This window comes from Nipponia nippon, unplaced genomic scaffold, assembly GCF_047370975.1.
Source record: "Nipponia nippon isolate SJK-2023a ecotype South Korea unplaced genomic scaffold, ASM4737097v1 scaffold_6, whole genome shotgun sequence".
NCBI classification, from domain to species: Eukaryota; Metazoa; Chordata; class Aves; order Pelecaniformes; family Threskiornithidae; genus Nipponia; species Nipponia nippon.
In genome coordinates this window covers 27,842,555-27,870,344 of record NW_028262380.1, presented here as the reverse complement: position 1 = coordinate 27,870,344, position 27,790 = coordinate 27,842,555, and the positions used below count along the sequence as shown (strand labels likewise).

General features: G+C 36.4%; 1 protein-coding gene across 1 annotated transcript in view; it reads left to right on the top strand.

The window, feature by feature from the left end:
* KCTD8 (potassium channel tetramerization domain containing 8) overlaps positions 1-27,428 on the top strand; it is a 94,825-nt gene extending 67,397 nt beyond the window's left edge. The window contains exon 2 of the mRNA XM_009474219.2: positions 26,170-27,428. Coding sequence (XP_009472494.2) covers positions 26,170-26,630 — 461 coding nt within the window. The 3' untranslated portion in view covers positions 26,631-27,428. The remainder of the gene's footprint in view (positions 1-26,169) is intronic.
* Positions 27,429-27,790: the final 362 nt, after the last annotated feature.

Below are 27,790 nucleotides of genomic sequence, written 5' to 3'. Positions count from 1 at the left end.
AATAGTCAGTTCCCACTGGGCAAATAATTTGTAATGATTAATTTATTTAATTAATGTACAGGATGGTTTGCAAGCATCAAATTATACTTAATTCTTGTTCTGTAACTTAGTCAAGAAATGTTCAGTGCAAGGTTTTTGCGAGAAACAAAGACTGATTTAAATGAAAGTTTAATGTCCTTTTATCCTTAAAAGTTATAAACCAAATTATTTATTTCACAAAATGTGGCAGTTTTAGTAGGATTTAATAAAACACTTATGAAAACACATCACCAAACCTAGGCTACTGTACATAATTTTAAACTGAGCAAATATAAAGCACTATCACAGCAAGGTCAAATCAGCAAATTATTCTCTACTCAACTGGAATTAGATAACCAAACTAATTAAATCCTCAGGTTAATACCAAAAATATCCTATCTTCATATGTATTCTAAGTGAGTTTAGGGAAGTGGCTACATGTGTGGATTGCAGATCCTAACTCAAGAATTTTCCCAGAGTTGTCTCACTGAATGATTTGAATAGATAAGCGGTTTAATATTGCCAGAAGGCTGTGCTCTGACATCTAAATTACATTCTTAAAGGTAATAATAAAAAAATCCAGCAAATAAACTTACATGGAGATTTAAACCTTTCCCATATATTTATCCAACAGGAAAAACCACCAACTTTACCAGGAAACTTATTGAAAAATAGAAGTTTAGCAGACCTTATTTACAAGAAAGTGCCAGATGACAAGCTCCAGTCTTCCAAAAACTGCACAATACCAAAGTAATCATTGAGCAAATTTTCCCCCTCTGTGGACTCACTGGCTGCTGACATAATAGTAATGCATATAAGACATAGTAACCATGCAGAGGTTGCGTGGACACACTTCTATTTCTATAAATTGAAAATATAAAGGACCTCTCCAAATTAATAGAAACAAAATGAAGAAGAATGAGCTGTTTAAGGCATAGTGGAGCTTGGACACTCTTTCCCTCCCACAGGACAGGTCTACACAGTGCAGTGGAGCACATCTCCAGGCAAGTGCTGATGAAGCTTGTCCAATGCCAGAAGCAATACACTTGATGCATGTTAGCACTGCCCTGGTGCTCGGGTATAGCACTGAGAATATGCCATAGATAATTCTCAGTGTAATGTGTTAGCTGTCAGTAACTTGGATAGTCTCAAACTGGAGCGTAGCACAGAGTCAGTGGTTGTTCTGATGGTGAGAGAGTTTTGTACATAAGCTAAGAAAATAAATCCCTACTCCTGGCTGGGGCACATTACATTAACCGCTACTTTTGTTCTTAAAGTAGTGTTGTAGACTTAGTGATTCATACGCTTTTGCCTTCTGGGTTTGAGGTATGGCACTCACTATGTGAAAGAATGAAGCATATCTGGAAAACCAGCATCCACGGGAACCTGTTCTTCTAAGTGGACAGAGATTATACTTTGTAAAGCATGGAGTTAACAGTCCAGACCTCTGCTCAATGTATGGGATACCCAATCCACATCTATACTACTAACTCTCCAGGACCACTTTTTCCTCGGTAAATACAGCTTCTCTTGAGAGGTCAGAGTTTCACAGAGGTAATCACACTGGTGTCCAACAGAGAGAGACGTATGTTTGCAGGAAACAGATGAAGATCAGGCAATTATTTTAGAAACAGAGTACAAAATTTCTCTTCCTTAATCAATTTTATGCAGACCTCAAGCACAACTATTAAAAAGGCAAATATTCAACTTATTTTTACAGCAGCTAAAGAAGGTCAATAGAGATGGATTATTAACCTTCAGTTTTAGATATTTTTGATATGACATTCAGGCAGTCTCACACAGAGAGACACAAATAGGGAGTTTACAAGATTACAAATGAAAAGCTTGTTTGCTGCTGCTATTCTCCATGATGCACTGCTAATCACTGTTCCAGTTAGCATTTTTACCACTGAGCTCATTTCATAGAATATTAATATATAGTTAAAAAAAGGCAAACACAAAGTAATAGTTAAACCACAAACACTTGTAGAACTTTGCATCTCACTTCCTCTCCTCCCTGTAATTTCACAGAGGGCAGATTAGGACCAGAAGTTTAAAAGAATATAGAATTCTTCCTGAGAGCCAAAAAACCCAGAAACTTCGCTTCAACCTCCCCCTCTCGCCAGTCCTGTTCTATTTGTAACATGCAGACTAAATGCCTGTCTCAGTGCTTAACACAAACTGTAATAGCATCACTTTTGAATAAGTGAAGACTGTTTATTGTGCTTTGCACATGACTAGAACAGGTCTAGCTTGTGGGAAATGGCACTCTGTGTCAGTTCTCTCCTATACCAGTTTCCTCAGATTCATTTTAAATAGAGTAGGTGTGGTCACTATTGTGATTAGTTTGAAAAAAAAATAATCAGTTGTTACATTCAGATTTGATCAGAAAGTGTGTTTTCTTGCATCCATTTATTCTTATCATGCCTTAGCCTTCACCAAACAGTAACACAAAACCTCCCCTTCTTTTGCTTCTATGTGCTCTGTGTTTCATTTTCTTTTAAAGCTTTTTAAAATGTCACGCGCTCTTTTTCAGACATCTTTTTAAGAAGAGCCGAGAAAAGCCATGGAAATATAAAATCCCATCATTGTTCTCAACCTAAAAGCATAATTTTAATTCAGACAGATGTATTAAATTCTATTGGCTTTTCACTCTTCAGTGTTGCCGTAATCCAAGAAATATTGCTTTTATTTTGTCATAGTCATATCCCCTCTGTCTGCTTGGTTTTGTGTGTTCAGTCAGTGCGTGTTGCACTTGCTACTCTTCTGCTCTGATTCTGCAAATGTGGCCGCTGATTCATTTGCATTTCATTTTCCATTCATGCCCTGTGAACTATAGGTTTTAATCCAGTTGATAGTGTGTACAGTGGCAACTACACGGAGCCCTGCTGAACACAGGGTGAAGCCTCAGTGTCCGTGTGCAGCACACTAATTATTATCAGTTTCCAGAATGGGGCTGTGCGTAAGCAGCCCAGTTTTCCAGTCTAGTGCTTCCTTCATTCAAATTTTTCTTAATGCTTTTTTATGATAACAATAAATGAGATCATAAGTAAAACCTGAGCAGATCAACAGTGCCTTTAGATTTTCATGGGTAATCACTCAATCCTGTGCTAATATTAGAAATTGGTCTTTTTTCAAATCCTCTGTTTAACATGTCTGTGCTAGTTCTTAATTTACCCAAAGGTTAGCTTTGGTAAACCAACCCATGAGCGTTTCACAGCAGTCAGCTGGTTTCCTTTTCAATTCATCTTTTGCATGATTTATTGCTTGCTGAGAGAGCCTAATTAAATCTAATGGACTGCTGGTATACATCTATTGGAATATTGACATTTTATCACCAATTAGACTGTATTCCTTACCTTATTATTCTGTTAGCTGGCTTTATATCACTTTACCTTATAAGATTAGGAAATGCTTCTTCCTCTGTTTTTCAATGTATTTGTTTTCAGTTAAGGTGTTGAGGTTTTCTATTTGGAAAATAGAAGCTTTACATGTCAGAAGATAAGTGTACAGGGCGTGAAGATATATGTAACTTGAAGGCATAATCTTCTTAAATATCCTTCTCTTTTTCTCCACCTGTATTCTCTGTCTTTCCAAAATACATCCTACAGTTTGATAAATTAAGCTGCTGTATGCAAATCTGCTTTCAAGCTAGAATTGCTTTCTTTTTTCCAAACCATTTTGCAACAAGAAACTTCTAATGATTTCAACCGTAATATCTTGCTAAACCGTAATGCACACTTATTTCATTTGGAGACAGTGCTGCAGAAAAGACTGTCCCCTCACTTCTTGTCCTGCGTGTCTTGTACCAGTAGGTATCTTTAGACTTCAGAAGAATAACTGTGTGGCACGCTGTGGCATTAAAGGCATGGGGGGCTGTTGTGGGAAACTTAACCCAAAGCAACGGTTGTCAGTGTCAGAACTGCTGTCGGGTTATTTAATGACTGTTAACTATCTGTCTCTGCAGCTGGTCATTAGAGAAAAACAGCAGCAAAGCAGATATATGCAGATGTGCTTGTACAACACCATTTAGATTGTATGGTTTTGATCCCTCATGAAGTATTTCTCAGGCTACTCAGCAAAGGAATGGAAGAAAGCTAAGCAAAAGTGAGTGCCAAGTCAATTTTGGCCATCTGGACTGTGTTCATCATACCAACTAAAAAAAATAAGAACTGTGCCTGAGACCAAAAGTCTCCATTTATACACCAAAAGTCTCTTAACCCAAAAACACTGTGGCCATGTGCAGCTGACCTAGTGGGAACAGACCCTGACCCACGCTCTTTCCAAAGCCATGTCCAAACATTGTCTGGAAAAGAGCTTGTTGGCATTGGTTATAACTGTTCAGAGAAGGCTGCTAGCAGTTATACACTCTGGCCAATCCTTGACCAGTAGCTGGGTTTTCTTATATTTACTGGTATGTATTTATCTGTAGAGGTTTTCTTTGCACAATTCAGCCTTATGCTACAATCCGAAGATTTCATTGTATTTCATTAATTTAGGTTGTAGGGTGAAGAAAATCAGCACTGAAATGTCTGTGCAGAGTAGTAAAAGTGGGACTGGGCTACACAAAAATTTGGAAAAGAAAAATAAGGCCAAATGGATTTCTGCAACAAACAGTTATAACAGCACTGATATCAGTAAAATTGAACTATTTTACATAGACACAATCCAATATTTAGCATCTGGATACAAGTCATAATAGATAATCTTCACAATATCTTTCCATTATATACAATATCTTGCATTTATGTGGTTTTTTTTACACACACTGTGATGCTAATTAATGAGGTGCTACATTCTCTTAAATTTTCAGTAAGTGTTAATGATGCAATTATAGAGAATATGAAGCCATTATATCAAATATATTCTGTTATGGGTAAAGTATTTGCTACATATCAGGAGACTTTCTCACCAAGCATATTATCTATGGATTACAGGATTATTGAGAAAAACAGCCTTTAAAAAATAGAGGATATAAATTAACAGGCTGCACTGTTGTTTACATTACAAATACATGGTATCTCAGTGATACAAGGAACACCTCTAATGTACAATGATGGAACCAAACAAGAATGATATTTATTCATGATTATTACTTTAAACCAACACTGAAATTGTTTTTTATTAATAGATTTGGTTATTGGGCTGTGATCTGAGGCAGCTGAGGTGCCAGCACATTATTTTCTTTACTCTTTCAGGGGGCAATAACCTCTTCCAGAGGTGCACAGAGATCAAGAGGGAGTTTAAGCTTTAGACCGTCTGTCTGCCTGCAGCAAGATCTATCAGAGGATGTCTGTCCTTGATACTTTTGTATATGCCCCTTGAATACTGCCCCTGTTGATGACCGCTTGTGTTGATGTATGCTGGTATCTGCCCGACAAATATACTGCAAAGAAAAGATAAATTGCTTAGGCTTCCAGAGGGATTGGTAAGTCTAAGTTTCCCCCCTGGAATCATAGCACTGGTGGATAAATTTAGGGTTTTCAGGATGAATATGGAAAAAACCTTAAAGGTTCCTCTCCCATGAGCAGATATTTAGAGTCCAGTGGCAGTGAATATTGTATTCTACTCAGTTGCTGCTGAGACCTTCAAAGGAGCAAAGTATGTTACATTTTGCCTCAGAAGTGGACACAGTATACTATTTTTCCTAAACGGATAAACTGATACCTAATGCAGATAAACTAGGGAAGTGTACAGGTTATTAACATAACCCCCAAAAAGTTACCTTACTGAATTACAAGAAAGGTTTTTTTATGTGTTTATGAATTTACTTCATAACCTGTAGCACTAATGACACTGGAATACAATTATTTGATTTAGTTCTAGACTTATAGGCAGCTCTATACAGATTGTAGTGATGATGGGAAATTAACTGTACATTAAAAATACTGTTACTGAATAGTTCTTATATAATAAGGTAGCCTGCTTCATAATGTATTATCATTCTCATGATGATTTAACAACTTGTATCACAGATGCATTAGATGAAGTAGCAACAGCAGCAGAGATAGCAGCATAAACATCATGCTCCACTGCCTGCCCTGTGCTAAAGCAATTGGAGTGTGGGAGGAACAAACATAACATTGCAAGTGCTGAGACTGACAGCCATGGAAGTGATGAAATCTTATGAAATCAACAGCATGTAAGATACATACTCACCAATTATGATGGCAGGGTTTCACTAAAAGGTGGACCTGCTATCATTACACCCAAACAGAACTGTTAAGACAGTGTCCAAAAGATCAAGAGCAGCAGATATCGTTTTAAATAGATAATAAAAGTTGGTTGAATTCAGCAGCTCTTCTAACACAGTCTCATCCTGTCTCCTATCAGTATGAAATTTGAACTGTGAAATATTTTTTCCATTCTGGGTTTGGATTATTATTCTCATGTGGCTTCAAAATATTTTGTAGCCCCTTCTTGTCAGGGATGGCACACTGTCTTGGTCCCATATGCTGTACCGAGAGCTTGGCTGATATCACCATGTTCGTAGCACCACGCGTGCAATACGTGTGCTATTGCCAACTGCAGAGCAAATTCTCAGGAAAACCTGTTGGGTAGAATATTTTTTGTTTGGTTGGTTTTCTAAGCAGAATGAAGGATTTATAAAAATTATTTTGTGTATAAATGACCAGCTTCTTTGTCAGGTGTGACAGAATGCATGTTGGATTTATTTGGCCTTAAGCTGGTACGCTGCACTCTTTTACGTAGGCTGGGGAAAGGGAGAAAAGATTCCTTCTGCCTGGTGCCCTCACTGGGTGTACGAGGGTGCGAGGGTGGAAAAGGTCTGCAAAGCTGCTAGGTGTGTGATTCCCAGAAAAAAAAATTGGTAACCCACAGCACAAGCAATTCAAAGAAAACCTGGTTTTGGTTTTGTTCTTTTTTTTTCTCCTCTCATTTATCAAAAGCCTTTGAGAAGTACCTGTAAGGAAATTATCTAGGCAGATCCACCCCAAAGCTGTAGCTGATTTGGGGGTCTCATCATAGATGTGGCTGGAAGACAATTCCTAGTTTACTGAATTTGTACTATCACAAGTGCAAGCACACATAAACCTGTTTATAAACTTATCAAACTGCAAAACCTTGTTGTTTTGCTTGTTAAAAAGCTTCTAAATTCATAATGGGTTAAAATCAACTTGGTTTTGTACCAACACTGTCGTTTCTGTTTGGATTGCTTTTTCTTCTTTGGAGCTTTCAAATTAAAAAAAAAAAAAAAAGCTAGAAGTACTTTCTTTAGTTTAAAATTGTCTTTCATAAGTGTGGGAAGCCATAATTAAACATAGTATTCCAGTGTTCTGGGTCAGGTCTTACCTTTATCTTGTAGAGGAGTACAGTATTTCCTTCTGGGCATGCCTCACTTATGTTCTGGAGTCACATACAACTTTTTCTTTAATGACTGTATTACTTTGTTCAGAGGAACTGTGATCAGCTAGCACAACCAATTCTTTCCTCTCCTTTTGTTTCCACTTAGATGCTTAAAGAAGAAATTCTTGTTAATAATGTCCAAGATGCATTTTGTATCATTACACATCATCCTGTTTCTATCATTTAGGTTTGCAGCATCACTTCATTTCTCTGGTATGATATCCTGATCTTCCCTCTTAACAGTAATATCTTACAGCTTTATGTGAACACCACACTTTAGCAGCATGCTTCTGTGCAGAGGTCATTACTACAAATATTAAATGAGATTCATCTCAAGAATGAATCCTAAGAAAAAACACTCGTCACTTTTCTCTAGCTCAACAATTCAACTTTCAATGCATCTTTACCTCCCATTTACTCAAGTCTGTAGCCACCTTTGTATTCCTGTAGCAGTCCTCTTCTTGTCTGGCTTTTTGCAGATCGTTGCTGCACAAGTTTCACAATACTCCTCAAATGAGTGAGAAGTTGTACTGATGTCTTAGCAAAATATTTATTGCTCAGAAATCATCTTTTCATGCAGCTGCAGATTCTATTCCTATCAAAGTATTTATAGCACACCCATCACCAAAGTCCAAGAAACCCATGGCAAGCAGAAAAAAATACATATTTACACAAAGCCCACTCAGAGGACTGCTGCATTTAAACACTGAAAGTTTTTCCTTCATGTATATAATTTTGCAAAGCACTTAAGGATTCTTCATACTTAAATGCCCAAGGAATGTAAGGGGTTATTTATATTAATTCTTGTGTAAACCGGTGAGAAAATTCAATAAAATCCTGGAATATCTTGAGTAGCTTTGTTTAATGCTTGTTTATACCAAGCCACACACGTGAGGTCATATTCATTTTACAATCACAGTTAAAATAAGTTCATTTGAAGAATACTTTAATAATAACATGAAAGGAAAATAAGAGAGTTTAAATTTTTAGGTCTGTCTTGTATTTTTAAGATCCATGACAAAACTGGTTAGTACTGTTTTACAACACAGAGAATAATGCTGTCACTGTTTTATGTACAGTCCCAACTGAGGAGCAGCTTTTTTCCCCTTTACTTGATGACATTTTCTTTTTGGTTATTAAAAATAGAAAAGGACAGCTGCATACTTAGATGTGCATTAACTTCATAAATTGTTAATCCTGAAAAGACATGCTGCTCACAGAGGGGGTTAGTTTAATGCTGCGAACTGCCATTCAGTGACTATCACTGTTTCTTACGTCTAAAATCATGCACGTCAGGCAATATTTGCTTCTCTATAAATTGAGCCTCTTCTCAGGGTGTCCCTTGATGCAAGCAAGAGTTGCATTTATTTCGGAAAAAAAGCTCAAGTAAAACCAATAAACTTAACTGAAATTGTTGTCTAGCTTGTGTCCCTGCGCAGAAATGAGTGGGAAGCAGGTTTGCAGCACGTCTTGAAGGTCAGCACCGATGCTCCTGCTTAGAGAGGGTTAGCTCCCAGCTCTTCCCTGAGAGGGCTCTCGCCTTGGGTGACCCTGTCCTGACGCCCAGGCTGGGCAAGCATTAGGGCAGCCAGCCACGTGTCAAACACGCCAAGCAGGATGCCTGGCCCTGCCGCCCTCACAGTCAGCGCTGCAGCGGATCTCTTTGCGGGACGCAGGCGCCCGTTTTCCTACGTGGATGCTTCAAAGCAGGGACGGACAGGCACCACCAAGTGACGTTAGGAACCTGCAGTGGGAGGCAAGGCGGGAAAGGAGCACAGCACATTCTTGTGGATACTTATGTCCCAGTTAAAGCAGGCTTTTGCGATGGATTTCATCCCATGTTACTTTTGTTAGCTTTGTCTCTAATCAGCTGCTGCATATACTACCATTTCGAAACCTTTCTCACTCATTCACTTCCCAGCCATAAGCTTTTTCTTGTATTTTCATTAAACTGAAATGCTCAATGTGCTTAGCAAAGTCTTTATCGAAGAAACATGAGGGGGGGAAACCTTGAAATTTTTCATTGCTTACATGACAGGAGAGTATCAGATATCTCTAAGCTGTGTTCCAGTTAGGGGAAAACTGAAAGCCACATCAAAAAAAGGAGATTTGGGCAGATATAGCGGAACATAGACAGCTAAGTCCAAAATGTCATCCTAAGAAACCTGACTCAGCTATCACTTCACTCTGGAAACACTTGCGATCTCTAGCAGAGTTTCCCACTTTCCAGGCTTTTAGCTTTTCATATGCATGTGCCTGGACCGCCCACTGAGGTTGTTCCATAAGGCAGAAAATAATTCATCATCTAAAAATGATGAATCCTTTCCTAGCAGCTATGTTTAAAAAAACATATCTAAATACAGAAACTGAAAAATGAACTGCAAGAGCAACACAATGGTTCCAATACAGAATATAATTCTAGCAGTGCTGTGTGATGATGACCATGCAAACATTTCCGAGTTTTTAGAAACCAAGAGGTTTTAGAAGGTGCTAAAAAGAAGAGGAGCTGAGAACCTGCAGGTCCAGCTGTAACATTGCTGAATATAGGAGCGTGTCTCTCTTGCACATATTCAGGTTAATGTATAAGAATAAAAGAGACGAGCTCACTGAACCTAACTCATGTTCTGTTGTGAGCGTGGTGAAAAAACAGAGCACCTTCATCAGCACTGCTAACATGAAGCCAGATTCACAGCAACGTAACTCCATTCAGAATCTGAGCCACACTGTCAGAAATGTATCCATATGAATGTGCTAGAATTGAAATTCTCATTATTGAGTGCAACAATAGCAGTAGGAAGCAAAGGAGATGATGATTGTAAAATAATTGCCTGCCTCCACCCGCTGAGAAAAAGGTGGCATTTTTTGTATTATATGGATATGTTATATAATGTCTTGCCATTAGTAGAAATGTATTTCTGTATCTATATTTTTAGTACTGTATCTGCATTATCTATAGATACTGCATAATCCAGAGATACTCTTGCTCTAATTACTTTACCATACATGTTAAAATTATTCCTGTTCTTTGTTCCTTTCTCCTTTTTATTCTTTCATATAAAGACATTAAATAGCTTCAGAAAAATATCAGAAAAGTGATCTGTGGAAGTATTGGTTCAGTTGTGTCACAGACATAGGGTGATGTAAGATGTGGAGGATATATTTATAGCACTGGTTGTGTTTAGAAAAATGTGCTGAAATATTTCTTCAGTGAAAAATATGAGTTTCATCAAAAGCTAAAATATTTTAAGCACATGGATTTAAATTATTTTTTTCGCTACAAAACCTGATTTTAAAAAGAAAAACAGGTGATTTCCAAAAGCGTTGGTAGTTAATTTAATAACTTTGAATTCTTTTTTTTATTTAAGTGGATTTTCCCACTTTCTTTACATTGTTGTATAAAAATACAACAAGCATCCTAATTGAAGAATTGGAAAAACTTATGTCTTAAAACAAGAGACAGAAGTCAAAAACCACGCTGAGCAAGAGAAGAAGCAATTCTGTCTAGACCCTTATATATTTTAAAAAATGCAATACCTCGACTATGATTAGATATTACAAATAGCTGTGTTTTCTGTTTTCTTATTATGAACATCTGCTGAGGAGGATAAATTATAAACAAACAATATCAATGACCTAAGGTTAAAAAGTAAAGTCAAAGAACCTATTAAGTTTACTGTGAAGAATGGCCCTTTATTTTATTTTGTTTTTTTTATACAAGGAACAGTTGGTGCTATTTGTCTTGGAAAGCATTTCATGACTGGTTTAAAGAATCCGGTTTAAAGTCTTTCTCTAAAGAAATAGAATATATAGCCAAAATTGTGCTTCTTGCTTCATGTTAGTATAATTATGAAGAACACACCCAGCTAGAATAATGAAATTGTACCATATTGCAGTCACCATTCCCAGTTTGTGAAGCCCCTAAGCTTGGTTACGGGGAAATGGAAGGATTTATCAGGAAAGGGAGTTCTCTCTACACATTTCCTTTTTCGTGTTGTTTTTAATGCAGACAGTCTCTTTCAAAGGAAATCTCAAAGTTGTTGTTCTGTCAATAAAAGCCCCTGCCAGTGTGCATCTCCGATCTGTGACCTTGCCTGAAATACAGGCAGCGCTAAAGCTCTGCCATTCGTGCATACTAAGGGTAACATGAAAGCTAGATCTTAAGTGTGTAAGTTATCTTGTGTGAAGAATGTAGGACTCTATACAGCATATTTTTCTTCCTCTTTTCCACATTTGTTTACACTCTTTAAGGCTAATAAAAAACAAATAGGAAGGGATAATTTCATAAACTTTTGACTGCAGAGTGAAAATCAGACAAAGGCAACCAGAAACAGCCAGAAGAACCAACATCGCAATCACTGGATTTTCATTCATCTTTTCCACTAAGGACTTCGACTTCCTTTGCTCTTCTAAATTTGTCAAGCCACAGTAGTACTGTGGCATACCATGCATTAGCAGACCAGAAGTACTAGTAAGAATGTACAAGAGGGACCTCTTCTACAGTCTCATGAGATAAACCTGTTACCTAGTTTGTGATCTTGATTTTACTTCCTCTTGCCCCAGCTGTACTTTATTTTGTAACCCCCCAAAAAAATTTGGAATTTATTTTGTAAGAAATCAGTGGGATTTATTCTAGTATATTATTAGTATCCAGTTGTCATATAATATTTTCAGCAGTAGATCATGAACTGTTTTACAGAAGGGACAACTCACATTTTACAGATGGAGAAACTCAGGCACTGAGACAGAAGCACCCTGACTTTCATATTGACATTGAAAAGCAGAAGAAAATTACATTTTCAAACACAAAAACAATTTGTTCAGGGTAACTGCCTTGTTGTATTTGAAAGCTCAATGTACAGCTGAATAGGGAAGATATACTATCATTGGTAAAGCTTGCTTAAATTAAGCTAGCATATAAGGGAATCAAAATAGTAATAGTAGGAGAAAGAAGTATGTAGGAAGCAAAAAATTTCACTATAAGAAGCCTGAGACCAATGAATGTAACAACAGAGGAGTATTTTGATCCTGGATTCCTTTTTGGGGAATACAAAAAGTGAGAAGAAAGGGCACACATAGCCCTTTCCCTGATTAATAACTACAGCTTGCACTTGGAAATCTGAGTCACTAAAGTTACATTGTTGGCCCCTGACAGTCCTTATGCATATAGACTGGTCTTTTTTGTCAGCTCTGGCTGGTGACAGAAAAGAAGTACCATCTCAGCTGTCATCAGAAGCAGGTTTCAGTTTGGGCTGCTGTTGGAAACTTCCAAATACAGAACTGCAACTGTTATTGCAGACTCATGTCGACATCTGTAAGGCAACAAATGAGTCTTGTATTCTGAAAGAGTAAATATTCCCAAGCCTCATGGCTATTAGAAGAAAGGTGTGTTTTCATATCATATATGTATTTTTGTACAACTATGATACAATAGCTCTTACATAAATGCAATGAAAATGCCAATTAATACAAAATAAGATTATATTCATTATAAATGATCACTTACTAAAATGCATCAAATGCTGCTTTTCTAACTCCGTGACTTTTTTTTTTTTTGTGATCATATTCCAAAGTAATTATTCCATCTGCTGGTCAATCCTCTGTTGAGCCAGTCAAAGATGGGAAAAGAAAATAAGACAAAATAGATTAGTTTAATGAAACTCTAGTAAAACAATTATTAACCATGCCTTTGGTCAAACTGAGGTGGAACTATTAGTGATAATCAGAATGCGGTTATTATTTTCTGTGTAATGTTTTTACTATAAGGTAGGTTACTATGATAAAATGAAAATTGCTCAGGTTTGGCAAATGAAATTTAATGTAAAAGTTTTCAATAGTATCGTCTGTTCACTCTCCCAAGATGATTTTTAATGTATTTTTCCTGCCTGCTCTCATTCTTTTTGTTGCTATGCAAAGCTACAAAAGCCACTCAACTCCTAATTGAAACGTTCTTCAGATAATTTACTGCAATGTAGGATTGTGGTGAAATGTGTAAATAAATGTGCATTTCTCCTCTGAAATTCTCATACTTTTTCTTGTAGGGCTTTTTTTGTTGTTTTCTTTGCCTCCATTAGGACTAAATTAGATATCGACTAATAGTATCTATATTGCAGTACTGCTAAGACATGTTTTGTGAATCTCTCAAGAGTTGGTATATTTTATTAAAAAAAATCTAAGAATAATGTAAGAAATGAATTTTTCACTAAAGAACACTGTCACCCTCTTTAGATAGCCTTCTGTACTCATTTGGTATTCAGTTTGCAGGATCACAGAAAAACAGTCCATGTTTTATTATTTAACATTTTTATTATTTAAAAACTTTGCAAATGTAATTAATATTTCAAGAAAGAATAAGTTTAAACAAACACATTTTAGTCTGAGCTGGGCATAATTTATTCATTGGAAACTGTAGTAAGTGATTAAATATCACAGTTATGTATATTGATTGTGTTTCTTGACAAATATCTGAAATATTTGGAATAAGAGGAAGGTGAAGTCTTCCTAGTCTTTCTAATGCTGGTTTCACCTGGGCTAGTAATCAGAGTCTTTGTTACTTGGTCAGGGATGGCAATGTCACAAGTAAATGGAACTATTGGATGCAACTAGGAGTAACCTTACAGAAAATATTTCTGTAAGGGACGAGTGATTTAATAAATAAATATTGCAGGCAAGATCTCTCCACTAACAAATTACACAGGAGTTCATTGGGAAGAGCTAGGGTGAGGCAAGAAAGTGTTGTAGAAAGTCTTGAGGAAAGCATGGAAAAGTCAACCAGGACCTGGCTGCTCCATACACCTATGTAGCTGCTTAACCAAGAACAGAGGAAAGTCTTCTGGCAAATTATATTTTAAATTATATCCAAATTAAATTCAGATACACTAAGAAGCGCGGTCTTGTGTTTGGATGCAAATTGCTTATGGGCGCTTTTATTTATATTAAAAGCAATGTGGATTTTAATCCTTAAATGGGCTTGCTTAGAAATATGAAGAATTAAATTACATTTCTAAGAAAGGGTCTTCATTTTCCACCTCTTCCATCCAAACTTTAAGTATCTAGCTATGGAAAATACTACTTTATCTGCTTCCAGAGCATCCACTTTGTGTTGTTAAAAAAAATAATTTTGTAGTTTATTCCTTTGACCCTTGTTTCTCAGTCCCTACATTAAATCTCTCATTTTTATGTCAGACATGGGTTGCTTGTCCTCACACTTAAGGCCTTTGGTTGCCTGTCCTCACCTAGCCCCAACCAGACTATGCTGACTTTCTCTATTTCTCACATTCATGTCACCTTTGATGCTACTTCTTACTTAAGGGAGCAGATACCACTAACATCTGCAAAGATATTGTCTTATTATCCTTCAAAATCCTCCTTAAAACTCTGGTTTTGTGCTGCTCATATAAATTTTGACAAAAGATTAGACAGCTGGAGGTCTGAGACAACCAGCCTATTGTGCTGACCAATACTGCATTTTTCGGTACTTTCCCATCTGTCTGCCTCTTCCCATCTGTTGTTTCTTGTCTTGTTCTTAGATTTTAACCTGTTCAGGGCAAAGGTCATCTATTAATTAATGATGATGCAGCCCAACTACACTATGCACAATGTAGCCTATTACTAGAACATATAGTCTGGAAAGGAAATAAAATGAATATTAATAGCAACCACCACCTCAGTAATAGCAGTAAATCCTTTTTAGAGTTTCCTTTTTATTACTTTATAGGATTAAGTGACTGTCAGTCCCCAGAGAGGAGTTCTTACCAATGAGCTGTGAATGAACTTTTCTTAAAAGAAAATACAAAACCAAAGATTTCTGAAATTGCTGTGTTAATCACTCTCCCTCTGCTTTAACTCATGTTGGAGCTTCTAAGAGAGAAGCAGTGATTTTGGAAGTGACTGAATTCCGGAAGTCCCACTGAAATACGTTTCTGACTGGTAGACCTTATTTGAGGTGGCATTTCTTACATTCCATGTGTACTTTTATTAAAAGTAAACTATATTTTGATGAGGATATTATTAAGTCAGTATATTTAATGTATGTCTGCATCACAAGAAGGCAAGTAATTGCTTCACATATGTTTCAAATTGCCATAAGCCATCACTGAAAAGTGCAATTCCTCCCTTTGAATACTCTTTCCTATCCCTCTGGTGCCTTTTGTTCTGACACAAACATTTATATGGCCACATAGAGAGCCACATCTGACAGCTGAGGAGTTAAAACTAATTTAGGAAAAACCAAATGTGAGTGGTTCAAAGAAGAGCATTGCTTATCTGGGTGGAAAGAGATTCAGCTTCATGTTGCCTAAAACTCTGATTGAGGTTTTGCCAAACACAGACCTGGTGGCTAAAAGACTATTTCATAGTTGAGCAGATGCCCAACCAATATTAATATTTACAAAGCAGAAGGCAGCTGCCAGCAACTTGGTTGACAACAGACTGAAATTCCTGATTGACTTATAAATAAATATGTCCTTAGAAGAAAGTAGAAGGGAGCAAGGAAGGGGAATGATAATATCTGGCAAGCTCAGAGGGACCCCCAAGAATCGAGGGAGGCTATATCAGGGAAAAACAGGGTGATAAAATCAGTGTCCTTCCCCAGCCCAACAGCTGTTTTATCTGAATGTAGTCTGAGGACACCGAATAGGAAATAGAACTGTGTCTCTAAACCTACAGGTTAAGTAGTCATTTATCATTTGTCCTATGAATCCTGAGAGGGAGCTGCATCTGGGATGTGTTTCTGCAACGTGAAGATGGAGTGATTGTCTTTCTTTTTTGTCACTTCTGCCCTTATAAAGTGATTACAAGTGTGCTGTAGGCTTTTTTGTTGTTGTTCTTGTAACTTTAAGCTTGTCTTAGAGGTGATTTCAAGGAAATGGTTAAGAAAGAACAACTTAAGGCCATTTGCATCCTTGACACTGAGATTCTGTAGTAGTGCTCAGTATCCTGGTGTTGAAAGAATAAGAATGTACTTGTCCTTTTAGCTGCAAGGGCTAGAGTGGGAACTGGAAGGCTGGGGTCTGGGTCACTCTTCCAGTGATCAGCATTAACAAAGTAAACTTTCTGCCAGCACCAGTTAGTGGAAAGAAACACTGAAGTCTTAAGGGAGTTTACAAGAGCAACATGATAAAATGTCCTGCTTTTGATGCCACTCTCCTGACTCCTTTTTGTGGTAAATTGAGAATATCACTCTAGATAAGTCTTGTTAACTTTCAGATGCCAAATTAATAATTTGAAGATAATTTGGTGTATTTTAATATCAATTAACTCTTTCTGTGAGGGAAAATATTGCATCTAATAAGCAACTAATAAGCATTTTTCATCGACAGAACAAAAGATTTTAGCTCTTAACTGATAGCCACTGAAAAATAACCAGTCAAAAAAAGGCAAACAATATTAGCATACAGAGCTGAGCATGAACCTATTTTACAGTTTGGAAATGAATGACAAGCACATCTATCAGATGTTGCTGAGATGTTACTGAAATACAAGCAATTGGGCCTATTCACTGTAGGGAGTGAAGTTATAGAAGAGGCATGCTTTTTATGAAAGCTGTTCTCATTTGTCGTGTATACCAATGCATTCATTTCTGAGATTTTCTTCAAGCATCAAAATTATTTTAAGTACCTACATTTTTATATTTGGGGCAAAGCAAAAATGTTTCTACAGGTGAAGAGACAACAATTCAACCATTTTACATGTAAAATGCATTTGTGTTAAATTGCTTTCATTGAAAAATAACCAAAACTCTCCCATCTCAAGATCAAGCTCAGTCTGGCTGCTACTAGTATAATGTTTGTATTTTATTGCTATTACTCTGCTGTTAGTGGAGATTAATTTAGCTTATGGCCACCACTGACAAATGCAATGACTTATCTGGAGTTTGCTTCAGGAAAAAAATTCCGTACTGCTTCAGTAAGCCCTATTTCTCCAAATAACTTACTTACAAAATGTGAAGCATCTGGTTGATTCTGGAAGCTTGTGTTGTTTGCTAGGAACTTTTTAGATAATTTTACAATATTCCCTCAGCTGAGATAGGCTTTTTAAATTTTGCTTCTGGGATTCTGCAGAAGATCTTTCAATCTGTTTGCAAAACAATGGTCTCTTCAAGGATAATCAGGAGGGCTGACATCTTTGGCTGCAAAGTATTGATCTAGTGATATAGTCCTGAAATGGATAAAATCTGTCATGCATCACATCCAGTGGGTAGATATTGGCAGTATTGGTGGTTTCCTGACTTTCAGTCCTTTGGTGTTGATTCAGCTTGTATCTTATCTATTCCAGACATTTCATTTTCTTCTTGTATCTCCAGCATAGCATTAATGCAGTAGCCATCTCTAACTCCACAAAATAAGAATATCATCTTCAGTATTTGACTCTGTTTGTAGTTGGATATGAACATTACTGGTCTTTCCTGTTATCTTTAGCTTATCTGCCAAGAAAAGACACTTCTCAGAATGACTTCAAAATTTTCAGATTCATTTATTTAATAAAAAGCTGTGGACTCTGCATTAGTTTTACTGGAATGCAACAAATTGTCCATGTCAGAATTTCACTGTCTCTCTCCTATTTAAGTACTGGTTTGCTTACCATGAAACTGAGTTGGAAAAGTAACAAACAGAAGGAGTATGGTTTTGTTATTCGTTCAAAACAAGATTACAGTGAAGTATCTAATGAATTCAAGTTGAGCACAGCATTGTTTATTGTACATCTTCTGTCATTCCAAATAGCAAAAATAGTTCCCTCTCTATATATTAATTACTCTTTTTATATTGTGAATAATATTAATATTTAAAATACAGTCTGACTGGAAATAAGCAAAGAAATTTTCCTCATTGATTTATTTAACTTATTCTACTGTACCCTTTCTAGAAGTTAGTTTAACATCAGGTGGTAGTAAATGTGACAGAAAAATATTTTTATGTTGTTGTGCTCTTTTTTTTTTATTTTGAGACAAAGCACTTATCACTTACAGGCATGTGGTCCTAATCTGAAAGATGAATTGGTTCATTCACTTCAAGTACCACATAACCATTCACACACCATCGAGCTTAACAGTATTAAAGGGTAATTTCTCCTGTGGGAGCTATGCCCAATACAGCCGCAATCTCTACACAATGTCTTTTTATCTTTCCATGGCAGGTAAGGAGATTTAAATAAAAGGCTTCATCAAGAGTGCAATCACAGACATATTCTTCCTATTGAAATATCCATGAAACAGCAAATAAACACTCTTAAAAATCTTAATGCTCCTAAACATTACTAAGAAGACTTCAGTGTACAGTTCCCACTTTGAAATTTTGTGTTGGAATCAAACATGTGAGACGCCTTGTGCGCTTGGCAGTAGAGGACAGGAAATATTATGGGAAAATTTGCATTTCCTATTAAATTCTGAATGTAGTAAAACATTTCAGAACAATCAAGGAGTATATTTTGCCTTTATCTCTCATAATTGCCATGATTTTTTTAAATTTCTCATCATTTCTTTAATTTGTCTACAATGACTCATTGAACACCCTATTATTATAGGTTCTATATTCTAGCAATGATGATAATTAAGTCTATGGTGGGGTTTTCTTTAGAACATAGTATTTTCACATGCTCTTGCTCAAATATTTGAGGGCTAATCTATTATCTGCAATAATTTTGCTTGGTTTCACCTAAAGATGAATTTTCCAGAGATGCCAATGAAAATATGCTTTCTAAGTAAAGTACTGAAAAGTTACAGAAATCATTCTAACTTCCTTTTTTTTTTCTGTAAGAAGAGGCAGTATTTTTTCACCCTTTCTGCTTTCACCATTAAATTGCTTTCCTTCCAAGATCTTTTTTTGCATTCACACTAGAATGAACAGGCTTTATTTTTGAACTAACTTTGTAACTTAAGGTCACAGAGTGTGTTGTCTTTGACTTGAATGAGGTCAACATTTAAGTCTAAAACTTTTTTTTAAATGAATGCAGCTTTGGACCCAGACTCGCAGCTCAGAATCAGCTTGTTGTGAAGCCAAACCAATTTACATGCCCTGTAGATACAAATTTGAAGCTTTGCCAGAGCATAGGGCATATTTACAAAGCTGTTTTGATAAAATGTGAGTAACCTAAGTGTTATTCTTCATGTCAGGGAAGCCCTGCTGAGATTCGCAAGACCTCTCTGTGGCAGTCTCATCTGCAAGCTGACTTGCTTGGCTTTCTTAAATCACATAGAATTCAGGTTCTGCTCAACGTACTGAAGTTGATATGTCAACAGTGCTGGCCTTTTACTCAAGAGTTCAGGGCTTAGCACATTAATAAATCAAAGGCTCCCAGATACTAATTCTCTCTTGTGTCTGAGGGAAGTTAGCTCACTTCTTCCAAATGAATATGTTACCCTGAAGTAATCAAAGGCGAAGGGAACATTCTCTTCATTTTATTGAAGCTATTCTACTTTGCATTGACTAAAGCCAAGCCTCAGTTGGGTCAAAGAACATGAAAGTATGAGCATTTGGCTATCCATAGCAATTCATCACTCATCTGAAAGGAGGAAGAAAAGTAGGAAATGCTGAGTTTCAATCCTCCTTTCTGAAAAATATTTCACTATTATATACTAAGCATTCTTTGGATCAAGCCTTTAATCCAAAAAGTGGTTTGAAATTTTTTACCAGATGAGACCCAAATTGGAAACTGTATATATATATATATATATATATATATATGTATGTATTTTTTTTTTACTTGAAGTGATTTGAAACCACATAGCATAAAGACTCCCATACAAAGTTTTGTTCCACTGAAATCTCTACACTGAACTCTTCAATTTTTCCCATAAGTAAGCTGTCAAGAGCGGAGCTTGCCAAGAGCACTTAGATATTTCTCACATTATATACTTAGTTACTAGTATTGTTTGGTTGGGATGTTCATAATGGATAAAATTCGTCCATAAGCAGAGAGACAGCTAAGGACTGCATGCCACTTAATTCCTGTGTAGGCCTGCATATTAGCCTTAAAATAGAAATTAAGTGGGATGTGGCCTTCCCTCTCTCCCCTCTCCCAACAGGACTAAGTTAGAAGTAAATTGCAATACCTAAAATAAGTAGAAAAGTTTCCTTGAGAAACTGTATGGAGTTAATAAAACTACATAACTCTCACTGCTAAATCGAAGCAGTGGATTTAGGTTGATTTTGTAGTGCATTAAAGAGGACAGAGTGCAGTGGTCAGGAAGTCCCTTGTAAATTTGCTTGCCATAAAGCTAGTTTTAACCTAAGGCTCTAGTGGTAAGAGGCAAGCTGAATCCTTTGCTGGTCTCAAGGAGTGAATTCATGTGTTGAGCTGGGCTCTAAGAACGGGATTTTCTTCTAAAACTGGAAATATCATTAATATGCCACAGAAGATGTCAGGGGTTTAGAGCTATCCTTTTATAGCTCTTAAAAATAATCTTTTTTAAAAATAAAATCAAAGTGAAATTAGACATAAAAGATAGTCATTTACCACTGAAGTGTGACATTAAGTACTCAAAAGTCTGGTAATGAAAATGTTCCCACAGTAGCCATAATCTGTCATCAGATTTCACAGGTGACTTCTCTCTAAGCATGCAGTGTAATACTTTGAATGTTGGTGAAAGGTAATAAAAAAAAATAGTTATGTAAGATGGATAGGTTCATCATAATGTGAGATTTGATGAGGTTTTTTCCTGTGATTGTATATTAATTATAGTTAATTTTACTTAGATTCTGTGAGATTAAATCATAAAACACTATAGGATTCATTCTATATTCACTCTGAATATAATGGAATTTTGAGATAGTAGGTAGAGGAAAAGTTCATTCAGGTGTTTAACATAGCTGTGTACCAGACTGAAGGTCCTGTGTAGCCTATAAAAAATAAGGATTTTTCCCCTATGCAAAACCATGTGAAAAAAATTGCATTTCATGCAAAATCATGAGCAAATCACATCCTGCCAATATTCTCAAACAGGCAAAAATTATGAATCAGAATACAAACAGTATTGTTGGATCAGATATAATTTCTTTTACAGATACAAATGAAAATAACATTTGTTTTCTTTGCTATTATGTTTCTGAGCCTTCCAATATAATCAGTCAGTTTAAAACCCTGTTGCCCTCCTGTTTTCATTTTTGATGAAATCAGTTAAAAACATGGCATTTTTTTACATCATAATTTTATTAATTTTGTTGCAATGTTTTTAAGATGTGTTCTCAATAAATATAAAGTATTTGCTAAAAATTTTTGTCTTATGCAACCATCAGTTCCATTCATAGCTCTAGCAGTTCAAAGCAACCCTTAATTGGATTATTTGATTAATTCAATAGACTATAGCTAGTAGAACTTTTTTTTTTTAAAAAAAGTACATTTGAAGAAACAGAAAATTATGAAGATAAAATACCCCCAAGAACTTTGTTGTCACTAAAATTACATCATAGAAAAACTCAAGATTTTTTGCTTAGTTTGGTTGGGTTTTTTTAATTGGTTTCAGTTTTTTATTTAAATCAACAAACAAGCTTAATTTTATAATGCTGGCAAGGAGATTGATAAAACTCAAATCATTTCACTTTTTTCATGTATATTTTCTGGACCAACAGTAAAAGGTAGCATGTCTTTAACAGATTCCATTCTTCCTGATTGAGGTACTGCATATTGAACACGTTTAAAATGTTGGTTATATTTTGTTTCCAGATGACTATTTTTGTATCAGCTTCAACTCTTATCTACATGTCTTATATCCAGCTATAACTGTTATACTACAGAGGAAGATTTTTCCGTTCTTCTCCGTTTCTCCGTAGCTAACCTCAGCAATCTATGCATATGTTCACAACTTCTTTTACATTCTGCAGTAAAAATAAACTGATTTATAAACAAACAAATGATCTTTGAGACGCTGTAGGAATAAGGTAGCTGAGTGAGGAAGACATTTATTTGTGAATCTGCCACTGCACAGGTAGTAAACTGAGCATTGGACTTAGAGAGAAGAATGGAGCAGTGATGTTAATTGGATTAAAACAGGATTTCCTTTATTTTAAGCCTGTTGTATTACTATTTAAGACAATAAGTGTACATAAAAACTGAAATGTAGATTAGCAGAATATCATTATTTTATGCTTTTAATGTTTTCAGTGTGGTATTTTTCTCTGTTGCAGGAGATAGAGCTAAAGAAATCTTCAAATAATTATTCAGATTGCACTTTATGAATATCCACAAGCAATTTAGACCTATCTAAGCTTTATTTTATTTCCAGAAGTACTTGGTTACAATTTTCAACCAATAGTTATTGGGCAGTGGATGGTTTGCTGTTTATTTGTCATGTCCTGTTCCTGACTGGAGCTCTGTTGCTCAGTTATTGTTCGACAGGGAAGCCAGAGAGAACTTCTGGTTCCCGTTTTGATTCTTGTAACTGACAGAAGTAGATTTTCACTGCAGACAATTAGGTTTATAAGTTTCTAGTTCATTTTCCACCAATATTTTCTAGTAACTGCTTGCAAGTGTTTATTTTGTCAGTCAGTTCTGCCAGTAAATGTTGGCTAAAATGTGTGCAGAGAGCAACATAAACGAGGAATAAATACAGTCAAAGTAAATGTAATATCGCTTCCTAATCAGACAAATGTGTTTGAGAGATTCTCTCAAGTCTACTAGACTTGGAAGTCTAGTAGCCACCATGGTAGAGGTGGTGTGTAAGCCCAGGTAAAGGGCGAGCTCACTTTCTAACTTTCTGGGAGAAAGGAAGCCATTTAAAAGCAATAACAGAAAAAGAAGAAGTGGAAAGTTTGGTGTCTACGGGAACTGCCTGGAGGAGAAGTTGGAGAACCAGAAGCAGGTGGGAAATCCTAGAAAGGGCAGGAGCAGGAGGAACACGTTGTCAATCAGTGAAGTTTGTTAGTGCTATGTGCCTGTTGGAGCAAGTATACTTTCTCTGAGTTTTTAAGAACTATTCTGCACTCCTGGAAAATAAGTAGTTTCAGGTAGACTGAGCTGTTTGAAGGTCTTTGGTGTTATTCTGGAAGGGCTGAGAAGGTGCAGTGGAGACAGCATCCCATCACACAATCCCAGCCACAAATGAGTGTGCCAGCATAGAGGGCAATAAGGAGATATTTTCTGAATTAGAGATGTACCTAAATGTATCTCATGATGTTGCAAATTAAACAAATATCTTTTGAGAATCCTTTCTTATGTATTTATAAATTCTTTTGGGTTTCAGCAGGTGGAAAATATTGTGTGAAAAACCTCCCCTCTAGCAGAACTGTTGCTTCTGCTAATAACACACTATTGAGAAAGAAGTGCAGGAGCATATAAAGAATTCTTTGTGAGGGAGGATTTGTTAATTTTTAAAAGGAGAGGTGTGGGAGAAACCTATGTTTGGATTAAAGTTACTGTGAATTTAGGCAATTCAGTGAAGCATACAGAGCTCAGTGTTGTAAGGTACTGAACCTCAGGGCTCTGATCCAAAAAAGCATTTAAATACCTGCCTATTTCAGGCTCTTGAATAATCTTGTTGCAGGAAATGGAATTTTTTATATTCTTGAAGATGTATTTCAGCGCTTTTTTGAAATAGATTCTTAGTACATTGCAGGTTTGAGCCCTTGAGAAGCAAGGAGTACCAATAAAGAAGTAAGTATAAATAGACCAACTGGAAAGAATATCTTGATTTATGAAGTTACAGCAAAAAATTGGGCAGGAAAGACAGAGTTGAAGACTACAGGGTGTTGCTAACAGAAAAGTTTCTTTTCTTAGTCGTAGAATGTGTTGTTACATTTGAAGAAGCTAAGATTGTAAACTAGATTAGATATTGATGTTAATCATGTCATTGAAACTCAGAGTAACAATACTGAAATCACTATCTGATTAAATACTCAGTTTTATAGTCACATGCTGCAAAGCCAGAATAATTCCATAACGCCAGCTGACTCTTGATTTAGCATATTCATATAGTGGTTTGAGGTATGAAATGAAATGCCAAGTACAACAATAGAAGGAAGGCATGTAAATCTATTTAAGAAGGTGAACATATTTCTGGAGGAGAAAGAGGAAGGAAATCACTGCAGCCATGTGCTAAATATTTGGGATTAGTATAATGAAGTAGAAAATCACTTGTGTTTTTCACTCTGAATAATGCAAGTACAAGCCCTGATGGATTGTAGTCTCTCTTCTTTGGGTCTTGGTTATTCATGAGTTTCTCTAGGTGGACCACAGAAATGTGACACTTCATCCTGGGATGCTGGCTAAACCAAAAGAAAAGCAGATTGTTGAATGCTGCTGTTGTTAGATTATTATTTATTTGCTCTTGTGTTTTGTTTTGTTTTCCTCTGTGTCTCACATAAAATATTGCAGTTGTCGTAGATTCCTTTGAATCATAGAACTGCACTGTCAAAAAGACACCAGAGTGTTCATATTGCTCCTGCATTCTTTATAATTGTAATTATATTTCTAATTTGTAATTCTGAAAAACAGAATACTAAGTGACTCAAAAATCTCCTTGCAAGTCTGTCCCAGTAACTCAAGGTTGAGTTGTCATACCCTGAGTTTTGGTACTGGCAAAGGTGGTTAACTGATGCTGGTGGTGTTTTTGGTGAACTGTAAAGGTAATCTAGTTTTTCTAAGATATTTAGATATCTAAACTCTTTGGACTCTTTCAGGATTTGTAGCAAACACACAACTGCCACTGAAGTCCCAATCTTCATTTTCATTTGCATGTTCAAACATCTTTGAAATGTTTCCCTTTGGTCTGATCCAATGCCTCTTGAACTCTGTAGATATTTCTGTGAGCTTTCGATAGTGTCCTAAATTAAGATTGTGACGTTTATATGATGCCAGCATAGCATCATTTCACTTCACAGCTGGAGTTTTGAAATAAGGCTTCAGAAATGAAAACACTTGAATAGATTTAGCGAATACTACCTAATTTTCACATTTGTATTCTGCTTAAGACTTCAAAGCAAAAGTGATATCTGGAGAAACTAACAGCCTAGATCTGATTTTCAGGTGCATGAAGTGCTGAGCAGTGCCTGCTGATAGGCCATCAGATGGCTCTCCCAGCCGTTGCAGAGTGCCTCTTTACCGATAACTTCATAACCTCATTTTCCCTGCCAGCTTGTGCAGTAAGAGGTGTACAACGGAATTCTGAGCTTGCACGGAGGCAAGTCTGGGATAATAACTGACACTAAGAAGTGCAGTGAAATCACTACAGGATTAAAAAAAAAAAAAAAAAGCCTAAAGACTCTGTCAGTAGTGAGCAATCTCTCTGTTATTCTAGGATTAATGCTCCTTTTCCTGTCCGGGGCTTCTGCAGAGTTGACATCTGCAGAGCAGTAGACTGCAGATCAGTAGACTGTTCTGGCAAGATGAGTTAAGAGCTTCCAAAAAAAAAAATCTGAGCCCTTGGAATGTTTTTTATTTAAGCAAAGAGTTTTCAAATTATATGGTAGTATTTTCATAATACTACAAAATCTAATTTCTCATAATAAACTTCTTGGGGTGTAACAGCAAACTTGCTCATTTAAACTTGCCTGCAGGGATTTCCGGTGCAGATAATCTGTGAACATTATACACGTTTCATTACCTGGATTCTTAGGTGGGCAGTGAAGCTGTTCTTGCTGTAAACATTTTCAGGAGTGAGAATTTTGACAACTGAACACACTTGTAGGACCAGACCTTCGAACTGTGTGCCTGTCTGGTATAATTCTTTTGAATGAAAGGAAATGCCACCAATTTATCCCAGCCGAGACTCTGAGTCATGTTTTTCTAAATGGTAGCTGATCAGTTTTCTGTGTAAACCAGTGCTTGCTTAATACTTTTTCCTTTCCTGCCTTGTATTAGGACCCCCCCAGCGAACAGTTTCCCCCAAACAAGATCACGAAGAAAGGAAGCACGACAAAGTCTTGGACAAGGGCAGTGAAAGTGGGACTTCCTGTAACGAGTTGTCCACGTCAAGCTGTGACAGCCACTCGGAAGCAAGCACCCCTCAAGAAAATGCCACCAGCACTCAGCCATCCACAGCCCACCAGCCAAATACTCTGACTTTGGATCGCCCATCTAAGAAGGCCCTGGTGCAGTGGATGCCACCACCAGACAAACGCAGAAACAGTGAACTCTTTCAAACTCTCATTAGCAAGTCCAGAGAAACAAATCTTTCCAAAAAGAAGGTATGTGAGAAGCTGAGTGTTGAGGAAGAAATGAGAAAATGTATCCAAGATTTTAAAAAAATCCACATTCCAGATTACTTTCCAGAGCGCAAACGTCCCTGGCAGTCTGAACTCTTACAGAAATATGGGTTATAGTAATCAACTCTTTCATGACATATCTCTGGGGCATTTGATGTTTATTAAGTTGCCACTAACTTACTGATGTCCTCCTTCTGGCCAACTCTGCCACCAGAGCTATTCCTGCTGCTTATTTCTTTCTGTGAACAGTGGATGTTGGATAGTACATGGTTTCTTTAAAAATATATATAAAAAGATAGAAACTTTAAAAATACAAAAGGTGTCTCATCTAAACCACGTCATAATAGCAAAGAAAAATATGCATGGTCAAGAAAGATGGGTTTTGAACTGTAGTCAGTTGAGCTTCATTATCGTTTTGGAACTTACCAAATAAAAATCTCAATCATCAGTAACGCCTTGTTTTATGTCACCAATAAAAATGACTCAGACTTGCTATGGATGAAGAGAAACAGGGTTTAAAATTCGATTGAACTGGTTTCAGAACGAACTCCCAACGTTCTTTCAATGTTAATGCAATAAAGCAAATACCTATTTTGCATGAGCACAATGTTACAAACAAATCACACAAGAACAAGAGGTTGTCTGTTGCTTGGAGAATTATTTGTTTGATACCAAGCCTATAAACGTAAAACGTCTAAGGGATTGAATTTACTTTGTTCTGGATCTGTGATTTTTTTGTGTGTACAGTGTTCTGTATGTAAGGATGGTGTAAATATGCCTTATACTGTTTTATTATTGCACCAACAACGTTCATCTATTAGTGCTTGTCAGGGTTACTTCTGTGAAATGCAAACTTATGGCAGATTGTGAAAACTGGTTTGATGGTCTGAAAGTTTCTGTTATGTTAGTCGCTAAAATTGGAGAAAAATAAAAGAGACTTTAATGTATTTATTAAAAGAACCATCTGGTAGATTTTCTTGGCTATCATTATCTCCTTTTTTTTAAAAATAGAATCAAGAAAATTGTTACTTTTTGTTTAATGTTTTCATAACTACTCTGCTGAAAAAAACAAAACAAAAAACATATTTCAAGAGTGGGTGAAAAATACTTGGGGTCGTGCCATTTAATTGGAACCACCATACAGATTGTCCAAGTGGAAGAGAGTTACGCTAAGAAGCAGCGGAGAATGAAGTAAAAAGCTGAGTGGTTTTCCTAACAGAGCTGAAAGCAGTTCCAATTTGACAAGTTCACAAAAATCAGCTTAGAAATAGAAGATT